Source organism: Coregonus clupeaformis, chromosome 10, assembly GCF_020615455.1.
Source record: "Coregonus clupeaformis isolate EN_2021a chromosome 10, ASM2061545v1, whole genome shotgun sequence".
In the NCBI taxonomy this organism is placed as follows: Eukaryota; Metazoa; Chordata; class Actinopteri; order Salmoniformes; family Salmonidae; genus Coregonus; species Coregonus clupeaformis.
The window spans coordinates 48065625-48081233 of NC_059201.1; the positions used below are offsets into that span (position 1 = coordinate 48065625).

Consider the following 15609-nt stretch of genomic DNA (forward strand, 5'->3'; position numbering starts at 1 on the left):
AGCTGGTTTACATAACCACTGTGCTATTATTCTGGAATCATTCTGCTTCTACATTGATTTGCAAGGCATCTTGGGTAATGTAGTGCATTCAGGACATCTCTATGGACCACTGACCTTAGCTTTGAAGGCCATGAGTTTGAGGACCATCTCCACAGTGAAGAGCACAGTGAAGATCACGTTCAGCATGTCTGACAGGTCGGTCACATGGGTTGACTGGTTACAGTGCTGTGGGAGAAGAGAGGAGGAGAGAAGAGAGGAGGAGAGAAGAAGGAAATGAGAAAGGGAAGATAGTTATTTATTTATTTTATTTGACATTTTCCAGGATTCAATCTCTTGAGATGCCCATCACATTTTCAAGAGTGTCCACATTTTATTTTGTATTTTTTTAATCCTATATATGGAGAAGGGATGGACACAGGAATATATTGTAGGGACATTGCATTGATGTGATGCAGGAGAAGTACTTTCAAAGTTTCCCGTTTTGTATTTGAAATGAAAATGTTCCCTAAACCACCTCCAATAGCCTTACCTGCATCCCCAGACACATGGTGTTGAGCATGATGAGCAGGAACATGAGGTACTCAAAGTAGCAGGAAGTGACGATGTACCACACATTGTACTGATACTGGTTCTTAGGAATGTAGCAGCGCAGCGGCCGGGCTTTCAGGGCGTACTCGACACACGCACGCTGTCAGAGGGAAGACAGGACACAGAGGGGTTACACACTGCTGTTAGAAAGAGTGTGTTAAAACAACAAACTTAAAAGACAGACACAGATACACACACCTGGTTCTTATCCAGCTCACAGTTCTTGTACTCCTGCTCTCCCTGCTCCTGAAATGTAACGATGACGAAACCCACAAAGATGTTCATCATGAAGAAAGCGATAAGGATGAGGTAGACTATGAAGAAGATGGAGATGGCAATGCGGTTGTTATACACTGGACCCATGTCCTCCATGTTAGAGTCTATGGCCTTGTAGAGCAACCTGCACACACACACACACACACACACACACACACACACACACACACACACACACAAAGGCATTTGAGCAAGCATGAAATACATACACTTTTATGTGTTCCATAGTACTGTATTAGGCGTGTCATGTGATATATACAAAATCCCATGCTTGTATGTATGTCTCACTTTGGCCAGCCCTCGAAGGTGGAGACGGTGAAGAGAGCCAGCATGCCTTCGAGGATGTTGTCAAAGTTGAGCTCTGCGTTGATCCATTCTCTCTTATGGATGGTCATCGGATGGATGGCACCTTCCTGGTACCTAATGTAGTTACCCCTGAGAAGGAGTGAGGGAGGGAGAGAAAGAGAGAGAGAGAGAGAGAGAGAGAGAGAGAGAGAGAGAGAGAGAGAGAGAGAGAGAGAGAGAGAGAGAGAGAGAGAGAGAGAAAGAAAGAAAGAAAGAAAGAAAGAAAGAAAGAAAGAAAGAAAGAAAGAAAGAAAGAAAGAAAGAAAGAAAGAAAGAAAGAAAGAAAGAAAGAAAGAAAGAAAGAAAGAAAGAAAGAGTGTGGTGGAGAGAAAGAAAGCAGGATTAATGTGATGCTCCATTCTGTACTGTCATGTAATGTTGTGGGCGAGGGACTAAACAACATCACCACTCTCTTACTTGCACTCCTCCTCTGTCATTTTGTCAGGATCTGTGCAGGCGTAGAATTTGCCCTGCAGGGATGAACACACATATTTATTTTATTTAACTAGGCAAATCAGTTAAGAACAAATCCTTATTTACAATGACGGGCTACACCGGACGATGCTGGGCCAATTGTGCGCCGCCCTATGGGACTCCCAATCACGGCCGGTTGTGATACAGCCTGGAATCGAACCAGGGGGTCTGTAGTGACTCCTCAAGCACTGAGATGCAGTGCCTTAGACCGCTACGCCACTCGGGAGCCCATACATACATACAGAACATGATTGAGAATATTAGCTTTGATTGTGTGTAGACTTCTGTTTTGATCATCAGGTGTATAAATTACCATACATCCCTATAAACTACCATAAATCCCTATAACTACCATACATCCCTATAAATTACCATACATCCTTATAAACTACCATACATCCCTATAAATTACCATACATCCCTATAAACTACCATAAATCCCTATAAACTACCATACATCCCTATAAATTACCATACATCCCTATAAACTACCATAAATCCCTATAACTACCATACATCCCTATAAATGACCATACATCCCTATAAACTACCATAAATCCCTATAACTACCATACATCCCTATAAATTACCATACATCCCTATAAACTACCATAAATCCCTATAAACTACCATACATCCCTATAAATTACCATACATCCCTATAAACTACCATAAATCCCTATAAACTACCATACATCCCTATAAATTACCATACATCCTTATAAACTACCATAAATCCCTATAACTACCATACATCCCTATAAATTACCATACATCCCTATAAACTACCATACATCCCTATAAAATACTCTACATCCCTATCTAGAGCTCACCTTGAAGAGCTGGACTCCAATGCAGGCGAACATGAAGTCTAGCAGCATGGTAACCAGCACGATGTTGCCGATGGTTTTGATGGCCACAAAAACACACTGGACCACATGCTAGACCACAAGAGACAGCAGAAACCAGCATGTCAGACGGGTACTCCAGGACCAGAACTAGAAAAATATGCAGCTGCTGGGTTGGTCAAAGTATTGCATTTGGTGCATTAGGTAATGGGAACATGTAAAAGACCAATGAGAATGTGAATATAGTGTCAGAGGAGCAGGTAAGGAGTACAGGTAAGGAGTACAGGTGAGGGGTAGAGATGTGAAGGGGATTGGAGAGAGCACAGGTAAGCTCACCTTGAGGCCCTTGGCCCTGTTGATGGCCCTTAGGGGCCTCAGCACCCTCAACACCCTGAGGATCTTCACCACAGAGATAGCACTGGACCTAGATAGGGCAGGCACCACATCTCACACTTTACTTGTCTATAATCTGTATTTCTAGAGAGAGACACACATTCATAACTGAAGCTATATCAAGCATTATGGAATAGATTCAGTTGTGTCACAGGATTTGAATGACATTATACATTTCCAGGTACTACTTACTCCATGAGCATGGAGAGGAGGGATACGCTGACCACAATCAGATCCAGGATATTAAAGGAGTTCCGGCAGAAGGAGCCGGGGTGCATGATGGCACCGTATACGGTCATCTGTCGCAGAGGCGGATGGATACTGAGATGATGAGACTGGTTGACACATAAACCCTCTCAAACCAACAAACTATGAACCCACATGAACCACAGCTACTCGTGTGAAAACATCTACAGTTGAATTGTGCTGCAGTGCAGGTTAAAAAAGTGCTGCAAAGTGGATGTAACATAATGTCGAGAGAGTTTGTCACATTAACGATTTACCGTTGCTGCAGAAAAGGGATTTACCCCGTTAATGTACTTGGTAATGTAAACATGTAAGACATGATCCCATTCAGAAAAGTGACTTTTTAAACCAGTACAGCTATACTAGTAGTGGAACAGACAAGCAATGCCTAGTTACCTTGAGGACAACTTCTACAGTGAACACTGAGGTGAAGACAACATCAGCGGAGGCCAGCACCTACACAGGGGAAACAGGGCAACATGACAATGTGGATGGATTCATTTCAAAGTAGTAGTGCACCTGAGCCCATTAGCAGAATCTCTATGTAGTACTCCGTACAGTCTTGCAGTCATGCTGTGTAGGTTTAAGACCTTAAGAAAACCCTTTTGTGTCAGTTATTATGTCAAAATTCTTTCCCTTTCTGCTTTCTTTACTGAAACAAATGCTTTTCCATCTGAGATAAGGGGGTTAATGATACAGCAGGCAGAGCAGGCATGTCTGTGGGCACCTGGTTCCTGAAGGACATGGGGTCGATGGGGTCCTCGGCAGCCAGGGAGATGCTGCTGAGGAGGATGAAGAGGAGGATGATATTGGTGAAGGTGGTGGCGTTGATGATGCGGTGGCACAGCTTACGGAGCCTGGAGGGGGACATTTTTACATTTGACATTTTAGTCATTTAGCAGACGCTAAATGACTAGTGAGTAGTGAGTTCATACATTTTCATACTTTTTACATCACAGGCATTTAACTGCAGACATTGTTATACAGAGTGACTGACAGTCAAGTAAGGAGGCTAAAACAATCACATAAAACCAACATCATAATGCATTCATCATCACCACCATCATCATTACATTTTACATTTTGGTCATTTAGCAGATGCTTTTATCCAGAGTGACTTACAGTCAGTGCATTCAACTATAAGGTAGATAAACAACAACATATCGCAGTCTTAGCAAGTACATCATCATCACCATAATCATCACCATCATCATCATCATTACTTGTTCTCAGAGCTAAAGATGTAGAAGGAGCTGGCCTCTGGAATAGGCACCACCTCCTCCTTCAGCTGCAGGTCTGCCATTGGTCGGGGCCTCGGGGTGTCAGGGATATCAGGCTCCTCCTCCTCATCATCGCCTGGACGAAAGAAAGAACAGGAGAACGTGACACATGTTCTAAATTCAAAATTCAGTGAGATCCAGATTCGATTGACATGGATGTGCCCAGAGGTGTGTGAGAGAATGGGGCTTACCAGGGAAGTCAGCAGGGGGGAAGGGGTCCTTGATCTCGTTCACGTTGGACTCGAACTCGTCCACTCTCAGCTGTGACAAAGACAAGCATTTTGATTAGAGGGGGACCTGGGTTCAAATTCCAGCGGTTACACTAACTCCAAACGTGGGGCAGGTTTCTCTGTGGACAATGGCCAACAGTGTGAAATATACATTGGCGTGTATTCATGGATGCCAAGGGAAACCAGGCTTCCCCAAGTATTTGACCAATAAAAATACAAATGATAAAATAATTTATATTTTGTGTCTCTCTGTGTTTTCATAATTTTCCGTCAATACGGAAAAATGGCTGAATCTCACGTAGAAATCATCTGAGCCCCTCTGACTCAGTATGTTTAGCTGATGCTGTCTGGACCAAAAGCGTATGAAATGTTGGCCCGTAGCATTTGATTGATTGATGCCAGCAAGCATTTGGTCTCCCTTGATGAAAAATGCATAAAATAATTAACCAATCAGCGCTGAGCTGAGCTCAACTGTGGGTTGTCCTGGTGCAGCAAAATGCCAATCAAATAACTTCCCAAGAAAATTGTCATTTTCAGAAAAACTTGTCTGTTTCTGGTCTGCTTGTGTTGATCTCCTGCGGTAGCTAGCTTGCTAAATCGGCCCTTTCCTAAGCCATGATGGAGATGGGGATTTGGACTTGTGGTTTTGACTTAATTCTCTGTACAGGCCAATGATTATGATGGCGATTCTGATCTAACCATGAATGAATATATTGTGCCACAGACCTGAGATGATTGAAGTTCAATATGTACCCTAGATGTAGACTAGTAGGCTCACGTCACACCCGTCGCTATGGGCGGGCCATAGGGGGCCGGGCCCGCCCCCAAAAATGCTTGTGCCCCCCCCCCCCCACTTGAGGGAATTTATTATTAAATATACGTACTGTAGGCTAATAATAATTGTGCCCTCCCATGCATTTCATATGCCCCCCTTAAGACTGAGGTCTGGCGACGGGTCTGGCTCACGTTAACTAGCTGGCTAACTTAGCTGGTTCATTGTTGTCTGTGCAAGGAAGTTAGGCTAGCAAGCATTTTAGCTAGGTAGCTTATGACAACAAAAACTAAAAGTGTACCGTATGACAGAGCCATAGACTGTTTTGCCAACATGAAAGAAAGGAGGATGGCATTGGCGTTCAACTAGTCTACAAGTACATGTTTTGTTTTACTTGCGCGGGCACACACACACACATAAATTAGTACCATGGACCGCCACATGATATTTAGCAACATTGATTGGACTAAATTGTTTTTGGTATCTTTAAGTTTGTTTTCAGTGTATTTAACTAAGCATATATAGCCTTGTTGATTTCATGATGTTTGCATGTTTAAGTTGAAATGGTGCTGGAATAGCTGAGGCAGTGCTCCTGTTGTCTTTGTGCTGATTTGCGGTAACTCCGTGGTTCTAAATCAGTAGTTGTTTAGTAAACTGTCGAAAACATTAACTTGCTTGACCATGCTGCAGGTCATATAACTGTTTGTTTCATGCAATATTTGCTTTGTGGACTTCACTGGACAGATGTTGCTCTCCGGTTTTGTGATGAAACAAATGTATGTGTAGTTGAATTTATTCCGCCACTTTGTGACTGCTGTCTTTTTGTTGTCACGGCCTTATTGTATATCACGGTGGCGTATGAACGCAATTATCACAATATTGCTTTTTTACTGTCTTGGCTTGGCTTCCTCAGTGATTTTACCCATGCACCTCTACTGGAAATATCTGACCTTGGCTGTGGTAGGGATGCCCTCTATTTTGGCTCTCTCCGCTGCAAGCTTCTTGGCCAGGAGGGCTTTCTCCTCTGTGGCCTTGTCAGGCATGTTAGCCCTAAGCAGCTTCTTGCGTTTCTTCTCCTCAGACTTCTCCTTCTGGGCCATGGTCAGACTCTCGGCCTCTGCCAGGTTGTCCACGGCGATGGCCAGGAACACGTTCAGCAGGATGTCTAAGAGCTAGGGGTCAAAGTTCATTACAGTAGGAAATGGAAGAGAGACTAATTTACCCAATGACAGCATTTAAGTCTAATTTCTGTCTGTTGAGGTTTGTTTTAGTTTAGACTAGCAAGTTGAGTGTGCAGACACAACGCAGACACACAACACACACACACACACACACACACAGGATACAGTTTCCGCAGACGAAGAGGATAATGAAGTAGATGCTGACGAGGATCCCGGGCATGGTGGGACCGCCATGCGCCATGATGCCGTCATACATCACAGAGTTCCAGTCCTCCCCTGTCAGGATCTGACAGAGAGAGTGAGGCAGGGAAGCAACACAGTCAGGGTCCCATTGACAAATGATCGGCCTGCTTTTCCACAGTGAATGAAACAAAAAGCAAGTGCTAATGTCCAACATTTTCATATCATACATGTACATATGCTCCTTCAGATGTCCATATCATCCTTCATCTTGTTAGTGGGATACATCTGTTATAATAATGAATAAAACTGTGTTTCCTTGCCTACCTGGAAGACACTGATGAGAGCTTGGGGGAAGCTGTCGAATGTGCTGCGGGGTTTGGGCGCATTGGGGAAGTTGAACTTGCCTCCGAACACCTGCATGCCCAGCAGGGAGAAGATGACGATGAAGAGGAAGAGGAGGAGCAGCAGGCAGGCGATGGAGGGGGTCGAGTTCAGCAGGGACACCACCAGATTACTGAGAGACGTCCAGTACCTGAAGCACACACAGAGAGTAAGTGCTACACACTTCCTGTGAAGCTACTGGGGGTTGGGGGATGTAAGACGCAATCAATTAATCAATCAACCCATCAACTGGACCAATCCTGGACCTGGAGAGCCGTGGTGTGTGAAGGATATTAATCCAGTCCACCACTAACACACCTGAAACCCTAATGCAGCCTAATGTAAAGTCTTACTTGGTTACTTTGAGCAGCCTAAGTAGTCGAATGCAGCGCAGCACCGAGATGCCCGTGACGGTCATGACGTCCATGCGGACCAGGATGAGTTCCAGAATGCCGGTGGAGACCACGAAGCAGTCGAAGCGGTTGAACAGAGACATGAAGTATTGCTGGAGACCCAGGGCGTACATCTTCATAAACATCTCAATGGCAAACAGAGACAGCAACACCTTGTTGGCAGTGTCTGGGATGGGGAAGGGAGAAGTGGTGGGGAGAGAGAGACATGGGGTAGAGAGAGAGAGAGGTCTGCATGTGTTAGCCATGGCATAGACAACAGCCTTGTTAGATGCTGGGATTGTGTATATACAGTATGTGTTGAAGCTATAGATGTGATATGTAGATACTGACCTTGCCACTCGGTGAGTTGCTGGGACTGCTGGTGGTGTTCAGTAGCGATGGCCAGCGTGTTCAGAAACACCAGAAGGATCACCCACCAGTAGAACATTCGGGACTTCACATAAACAAGACACTTACGCCGGAAGAAAATGTTCCATTTACGCGCCAGCTTGCTGAACAGAGTGAGAGATGAGAGAGAGGAGGAAGAGATGGTATGTTAGGAGGAGGTCTGTCAGACTTTTCTTTCATCAAAACACCTGAGTGTTGTCCCAGTCAGAGGCTGGTGTAGGTGTGTACTTACTAGTAGTACATGATTTTTTGCATGGTGTCCATGTCCTTTAGGCTCCCTGCCTCGGATTCTCCATCCTCCAGGGTTAGCAGGCCTGGGGACAAGAGACACTGATGTCAGCAGGTTGACGTTTATTGTCATAAGTCTTGTCCTGGAGGCAGAACTGAGCGATTTCCTCTTAGATAGGCCAGCTGCAAAGTCAAAATTGTCTATATTGTAAAAATTCATGAAAACAAAAATATTTAAGGTTAGGGTTAGCCATTAGAGTTAACATTGTGGTTAAGGTTAGGGTCGAGGTTAGGATTAGGGTTAGGTTTAAAATCAGATATGATGACTTTGTGACTGTGCCAGCTAGTGACCACTCTGCAGACCTGCCACCAGAACAAGATTCATGACAAAAAATGCTAACCTGCATGACGTTTGCAACGGGCTGACTCCTTACTAACTGTAAGTCGCTCTGGATAAGAGCATCTGCTAAATGACTAAAATGTAAATGTATGTACTCCTCTATTCTATTGTGTGTTGGTGATAGGGTTAGGAAGTCATAAGTACCCTGTCCCTCCCCATTGGCATCCATGACTTCGGCCTGTGTGATCCACTCCATGTAGCCCTTCAGATCCTCATCCAGCTGCTGGGTCTCCCTCATCTCTGTGTACTCTCCACGCGCCTTACCCTTCTCTCGCTCCTTAGTGAATTCACTGATGGAGGGGAAAGAGAGATATAGAAGGACAAGGTGTGTGTGTGTATGTGTGTTTGTTTGTGTGTGTGTGTGTGTGTCCTCTTACCCACTGAGCACACCCAGAACCAGGTTGAGTACGAAGAAAGAGCCAACCAAGATGAGCGTCAGAAAGTACATCCACGGCCACTCCATACCTATGGCATCATTCACCTGAGGGAGCGAGAGAGAGGGAGTGAGAGAAGGAGTGGAAGGAGAGGAGAGAGAGAGAGAGAGAGAGAGAGAGAGAGAGAGAGAGAGAGAGAGAGAGAGAGAGAGAGAGAGAGAGAGAGAGAGAGAGAGAGAGAGAGAGAGAGAGAGAGAGAGAGAGAGATGGATGGATGGATGGATGGATGGATGGATGGATGGATGGATGGATGGATGGATGGATGGATGGATGGATGGATGGATGGATGGATGGATGGATGGAGAAACAGACAGATAATGAGACTGAGTGAGAGTACAGGTATGGGCTACATTAAGAGGGGAACATAATGGAACAGGATGAAACAGTGCAGTAATATTAAGGTATAGGGGTGATGTAACACAGTACCCAGTAGAGCACGTCGGTCCAGCCCTGGGTAGTGATGCACTGGTAGACAGTGAGCATAGCGAAGCCCAGGTTGTCAAAGTGTGTGATGCCGTTGTTGGGTCCGGCCCAGCCTGCCCTACACTCTGTCCCATTGATGGTGCAGCGCCGACCATTACCAGCCTGAGCACATGGAGATGCCTTCTCATTCTCCACTGTGGCTATGATATCTGCAGGACAACGGGGGAGAAGATATAGGTAGTGTGTGTGTGTGTGTGTGTGTGTGTGTGTGCATGCACGTGCATGTGTGTGTTTCCTACTTGTGCCTGTGTAGTAGCAGGTTTTGTGCATCTTGCACTTGAACAGCTCCAGTCCCACGATGGCGTAGATGGTGACCATGAAGAAGACCAGCAGGGAGATGTGGAACAGAGGTAGCATGGACTTCAGGATGGAGTTCATCACCACCTGCAGGCCTGCAGGGGAAGAGCAGACACATTTTAAACCAGTAGACCTAGTAGTCCAGTTGTTCTCAATCATTTTCAGTTACTGTACCACCAAATGAATTTTGCTCTGCCTGGAGTATCCCTGAAGTACCCCCTCGTACATTTTACCAGTAGGCCTATGGTGTCATGAGTCTTCTCAAGTACCCCCTGTGGATAGGCCAAGTACAGCGCATTCGGAAAGTATTCAGACCCCTTGACTTTTTCCACATTTTGTTACATTACAGCCTTATTCTAAAATTGATTAAATTGTTTTTTTCTCTTCATCAATCTATACACAATACCCCATAATGGCGAAGCAAAAACAGGTTTGTAGACATTTTTGCAAATGTATAACAAATGAAGAAATTAAATATACATTGCATAAGTATTCAGACCTATAACTCAGTACTTTCTTGAAGCACTTTTGGCAGCAATTACAGCCTCGAGTCTTCTTGGGTACAACGCTACAAGCTTGGCACACCTGTATTTGAAGAGTTTCTCCCATTCCTTTCTGTAGATCCTCTCAAGCTCTGTCAGGTTGGATGGGGAGCATTGCTGCACAGCTATTTTCAGGTCTCTCCAGAGATGTTCGATCAGGTTCAAGTCCTGGCTCTGGCTGGGCCACTCAAGGACATTCAGAGACTTGTCCTTAAGCCACTCCTGCGTTGTCGTGGCTGTATGCTTAGGGTCGTTGTCCTGTTGGAAGGTGAACCTTCGCCCCAGTCTGAGGTCCTGAGCGCTCTGGAGCAGGTTTTCGTCAAGGATCTCTCTGTACTTTGCTCCATTCATCTTTGCCTCGATCCTGACTAGTCTCCCAGTCCCTGCCGATGAAAAACATCCCCACAGCATGATGCTTCCACCACCACGCTTCACCGTAGGGATGGTGCCAGGTTTCCTCCAGACGTGACACTTGGCATTCAGGCCAAAGAGTTCAATCTTGGTTTCATCAGACCAGAGAATCTTGTTTCTCATGGTCTGAGAGTCTTTATGTGCCTTTAGGCAAACTCCAAGCGGGCTGTCATGTGCCTTTTACTGAGGAGTGGCTTCCGTCTGGCCACTCTACCATAAAGGCCTGATTGGTGGAGTGCTGGTTGTCCTTCTGGAATGTTCTCCCATCTCCACAGAGGAACTCTAGAGCTCGGTCAGAGTGACCATCGGGTTCTTGGTCACCTCCCTGACCAAGGCCCTTCTCTCCCGATTGCTCAGTTTGGCCGGGCGGCCAGCTCTAGGAAGAGTCTTGGTGGTTCCAAACTTCTTCCATTTAAGAATGATGGAGTCCACTGTGTTCTTGGGGACCTTCAATGCTGCCAAAAAAAATTGGTACCCTTCCCCAGATTTGCGCCTCGACACAATCCTGTCTTGGAGCTCTACAGACAATTCCTTCGACCTCATGGCTTGGTTTCTGCTCTGACATGCATTGTCAACTGTGCGACCTTGTATAGACAGATGTGTGCCTTTCATGTCCAACCAATTGAATTTACCACAGGTGGACTCCAATCAAGTTGTTGAAACATCTCAAGGATGATCAATGGGAAAAGGATGCACCTGAGCTCAATTTCGAGTCTCATAGCAAAGGGTCTGAATACTTATGTAAATAAGATATTTCAGTTTTTTTTTTTTTATAAATTTGCTAACATTTCTAAAAACCTGTTTTCAATTTGTCATTATAGGGTATTGTGTGTAGATTGCTGATGATTTTTATTTATTTAATCAATTTTAGAATAAGGCTGTAAAGTAACAAAATATGGAAAACGTCAAGGGGTCTGAATACTTTCTGAAGGCACTGTACCCCCAGGGATCTTAGTACCCCTGGTTGGGAACCACTGTAGTAGTTGACCAATATAACTAGATCAAACTGCAAACTCACTGTAATGAACCAAATCATATTGTATTTAACACTAGCATGGTTGCTGAAGGTAAGTGTTTTCAGAATATGGTTGTGGTGAAGTGAGTGCTAGGCTCCTCTTACCACAAATGAGCTAGCTCTCTGCTTCCCACCAATTCAGGAGCATTCATTGTCTTGCCCTTGGTTTTTTAAATGCTTAGCAATTACCCTCTAAATATATCACCAGTAATGAGTTTACCGTTAATCCCTGTCATTTCCCAGTAATCTATAACGTTAGCGTTTTGTTATATCGGTAATTTATTTTTATTCATTCAATATATTATCACATTAATTTACCATTCACATTCTCGGAATAGACATATTGTTTGTAGAGCTTATACAAACTATGCTACACTTGTGAGAAATACGTTTTGGTTTATTTAATATAAATAGGACATGTTAAGCCTGATTCAGAGGCAATTTATTTTGTAATTCTACACTTTAACCTGCCTTGCCTTTTGCTGATTTCCTGCCCTTACGACTGCTACAAGGTCCCTATTGTACAGTGGTCCTTACTGGGGACTCCAGAGACGAGCCTGAGGGGCCGGAGCACCCTGAACGCCCTGAGGGCCTTCATGTCGAAGCCTCCTCCCTTGTCCCCTGGTTGAGCCTCGACACCACTGATATAGGTGATGAAGTCCCCGATGACAGCAAACAGCCTGGAGAGGGAGAGAGGGAAGAGAGATGGGAGGGGAGAGGAGAGGAGAGGGAGATGGGAGGGAGAGGGAAGAGGTTGAAAGATAGAGGAGGACAAAAGGGAGTGCAGAGAGAGATAAACAAGATCATATAGTCACAGAAGAGTTATGACATGACAGAACATGACAGAGCATGACAGAGCATGACAGAGCATGACAGAACATGACAGAGCATGACAGAGCATGACAGAACATGACAGAACATGACAGAGCATGACAGAGCATGACAGAACATGACAGAACATTTTCATATCTTCCCTACATACCCCACAGACACACAGACAAAGTCCAGTATGTTCCAACAGTTCCGCAGATATGCATTCTCGTGAAATAGAAATCCATAGGCTATTATCTTTAGAAAGCACTCTATGGAGAAGACGATGAGGAAGATGTACTCCAGACTTTCCTGTGAAACAACGATAGAGGCTTGTTAGGGTATCATGATGTACTAACTACATGACTACAGTACCCATAATACAGTACCCCTAATTAATATGTGTAATGGAGTACAATTCATTGATTCTGCTTGGTGACAAATGCTCCAAATACATTCTAGCTGATGGCTAGTTGTAAGAGTTTAGGAGTCAATGACACAACAACCATTTCAAGTGTATTCATTTTACACTCAACTTGAAATATTGCGTTATTTAGAGTATTTGCAAGAGTTAAACTGACTAAGTCATTGATCCTGCTTGGTAAATCCCTCAGCTCAGTAGCTCCCTGGTGTTCTGTGTATTTGTGTCTCTCCTCCTCTCCCATTACAGGCCAGGCATCCAGAGAATGGCCCCACTGACTAACAACTGGGCACCTCAGAGCTGAGGTCCCTACGATGGCACCCGCTCACTCACCACCCTGTCTGTTGACTTGCAAGAAATATAATGTTTGTATACTGTTGTGCCTGTCCTCTACATGGCAAATTAACTTAAACTTGAACTTAAAACGTGATTTTGAGCATGGACAAGCGATTAATAAGAAAACAAATAGGCATACGTCAGTGATGATGGATGCAGTAACAAGTGGCAATGGGTAACATGTAATGCTATGTTCTATTTGATGCTTGATTTCTTAATAGGGTATGACTATTCAGATCACCAGGGAAATGGCATGGGCAGGGAGTTTTATAGCGTAAATAACAGTCCTGTTAATAAAGTTTCAAAGTGCTGTACTGTACTGCTTGTAGCACAGTGACCATAAATTACATTGGGTTAGATTCTGGCATGTCATGGACATTCCTATAGGGGCATTTATAGTATGTGTCTTTAGGTTTCCAACATACACACACACACATTTCACCATCATTGTAAAGCCTTAGGTATTTTGTTGCTTTGACAAAGTCATTTCTGAAGATTATTATTTATTTTATGTGATTAGTGATTAATTTATGTCTGTCCCTCATTTTAAGGTCAACCCTGTTGCGTGAACTAAACTCTCATTTTAATATGGTGAAATTATTCCTTTTTAAATGTTTTTTCAAAAGCGAACATTGAACATCTGATAGCCAAATCATAGTATAGAAGCAGGTGAGCTGGTTCTACTCTTTTTGGCCATTTTCTGGTGTTTTGTAGTGGAAAACTGAGATAGACAGGCAATAATCTTTTTTAGCAATTTCATTTGTTTGAGGTGAAGCTTGCATTCAATTGCCACTCCCTGTTGCACACAACAAGCTTCCATTCCCCCTGTCACAAGGCTGATTTAAGATGAAATCGTCAACCCTGTTACAGTCAACCCTGTTACAGTCAACCCTGTTACTTTATTTGGCACTTTATAGGTACTTACTAACCTGTTGAGATGGGAAAACATGTTTTGTATTAAGTTGAACATGTGCTCTTAATGACAGAATGTTAAAATTAGGTGAAATCATTTATCATTATTTTTATCATGTTATACACACTTCCCATAAGGCACCGAATCGGTGGAACGACCCCTCTATCTTTGTCTCCGGATTGGGGTCACTCAGATACAGAAATATCTGTCTATCCATTTCTCACATGGGCATTTTGTGGTTGATTTCATGATCCTTTTCAGATAGTGTTACAAAACTCTAAATGAGCAGAACTATCAGAGTTGGACAGCAGTTAGTTCCATGTGGGCAGTCTAGCATCTTGCCCAAACAAACAAACCAGGTCCACTTTCTAGCACTTGCTGCTGGCTCAGATTGCACTGATGATGTCAAACTGGATTACACCAAGAATCCAGGCCTTTGTGCCCATCAAAAGCCAAGGTGACTACACTAGGCTCCAGAGATCCCAGTCTGCTTGATTTATGAACTGTGCTCATACAACAGAACAGTGACCAGTTAGCAGCAGGACCATGAAAGAATCAGGTAATTCACCTCCATGATAGAGGTATGCATACAGTGCTCACTACACATTCAGACATATGCACACACACATGTTCTGTGTATTCATGACAGACGGGGAGGCTTCATGAGGAAAACTCAAGGTTACTAGAATAACCCAGTTTTCTGAGAATATGAGTGAGATGTCTCACAATGGGATTCACTGGATAGTCGCATAACTAAGGAAGAACCAATCACACAACGTCTGTCGGAGACAGACAGGTCGAGTGGCGAATGAGGTGAGCCCCTCCCTCTTTATAAGGCACCACTCGCCCCACCCTCTGGCCATTCTCAAGCATGCCTCTCTTCCTTGCACTCTTGCGAGCAGGGAAATTAGGTGAGACATCGCACTCGTATTCTCAGAGAACCGGGGTTACGCAAGTAATCTTGAGTTCAATTTCAAATACTTGTTTCGATGTATCACTATGGGATATGGCCAACTCCCTTATCGCAGACAAGCTATTCAAATCCATTATCACCCCTCAGAGGCTCCGACACTGAGGACAGTATGCACCAAAGAAGGTGCAGTGACATCAGTTAACAAAGTCACCTTGTGAAAACCCCGGAGCAAACTGTAGGCACGAATGGTGGACTGACAGTGCGTGCAGCTCACTCACTTGCTTTGCAGACGCAAGGGCAATCAGTAAAGTGGTTTTGAAGGAGAGATATTTCATAACCACGCTTTCCAGCAACTCGAAAGGTTGCTGTGAAATAACCTCAAGCACAATAGACATGTCCCAAGACGGTG

The 15609-nt window shown here is 44.2% G+C and overlaps 1 protein-coding gene across 1 annotated transcript in view; it reads right to left on the reverse strand.

Moving 5' to 3' along the window:
* LOC121575422 (dihydropyridine-sensitive L-type skeletal muscle calcium channel subunit alpha-1-like) overlaps positions 1–15609 on the reverse strand; it is a 28638-nt gene that overhangs the window by 6629 nt on the left and 6400 nt on the right. Inside the window, exons 3-26 of the mRNA XM_041888536.1 lie at positions 12790–12929; positions 12345–12487; positions 9782–9934; positions 9486–9691; positions 9003–9106; positions 8770–8915; positions 8230–8311; positions 7941–8101; positions 7551–7776; positions 7141–7348; positions 6799–6919; positions 6403–6617; positions 4642–4711; positions 4394–4526; positions 3898–4027; positions 3567–3626; positions 3117–3223; positions 2868–2955; positions 2517–2624; positions 1627–1679; positions 1153–1299; positions 787–988; positions 530–688; positions 115–225 (exon numbers count right to left, since the gene is read on the reverse strand). Of these exons, the coding sequence (XP_041744470.1) occupies positions 115–225; positions 530–688; positions 787–988; positions 1153–1299; positions 1627–1679; positions 2517–2624; positions 2868–2955; positions 3117–3223; positions 3567–3626; positions 3898–4027; positions 4394–4526; positions 4642–4711; positions 6403–6617; positions 6799–6919; positions 7141–7348; positions 7551–7776; positions 7941–8101; positions 8230–8311; positions 8770–8915; positions 9003–9106; positions 9486–9691; positions 9782–9934; positions 12345–12487; positions 12790–12929 (3273 nt within the window). The remainder of the gene's footprint in view (positions 1–114; positions 226–529; positions 689–786; positions 989–1152; positions 1300–1626; positions 1680–2516; positions 2625–2867; positions 2956–3116; positions 3224–3566; positions 3627–3897; positions 4028–4393; positions 4527–4641; positions 4712–6402; positions 6618–6798; positions 6920–7140; positions 7349–7550; positions 7777–7940; positions 8102–8229; positions 8312–8769; positions 8916–9002; positions 9107–9485; positions 9692–9781; positions 9935–12344; positions 12488–12789; positions 12930–15609) is intronic.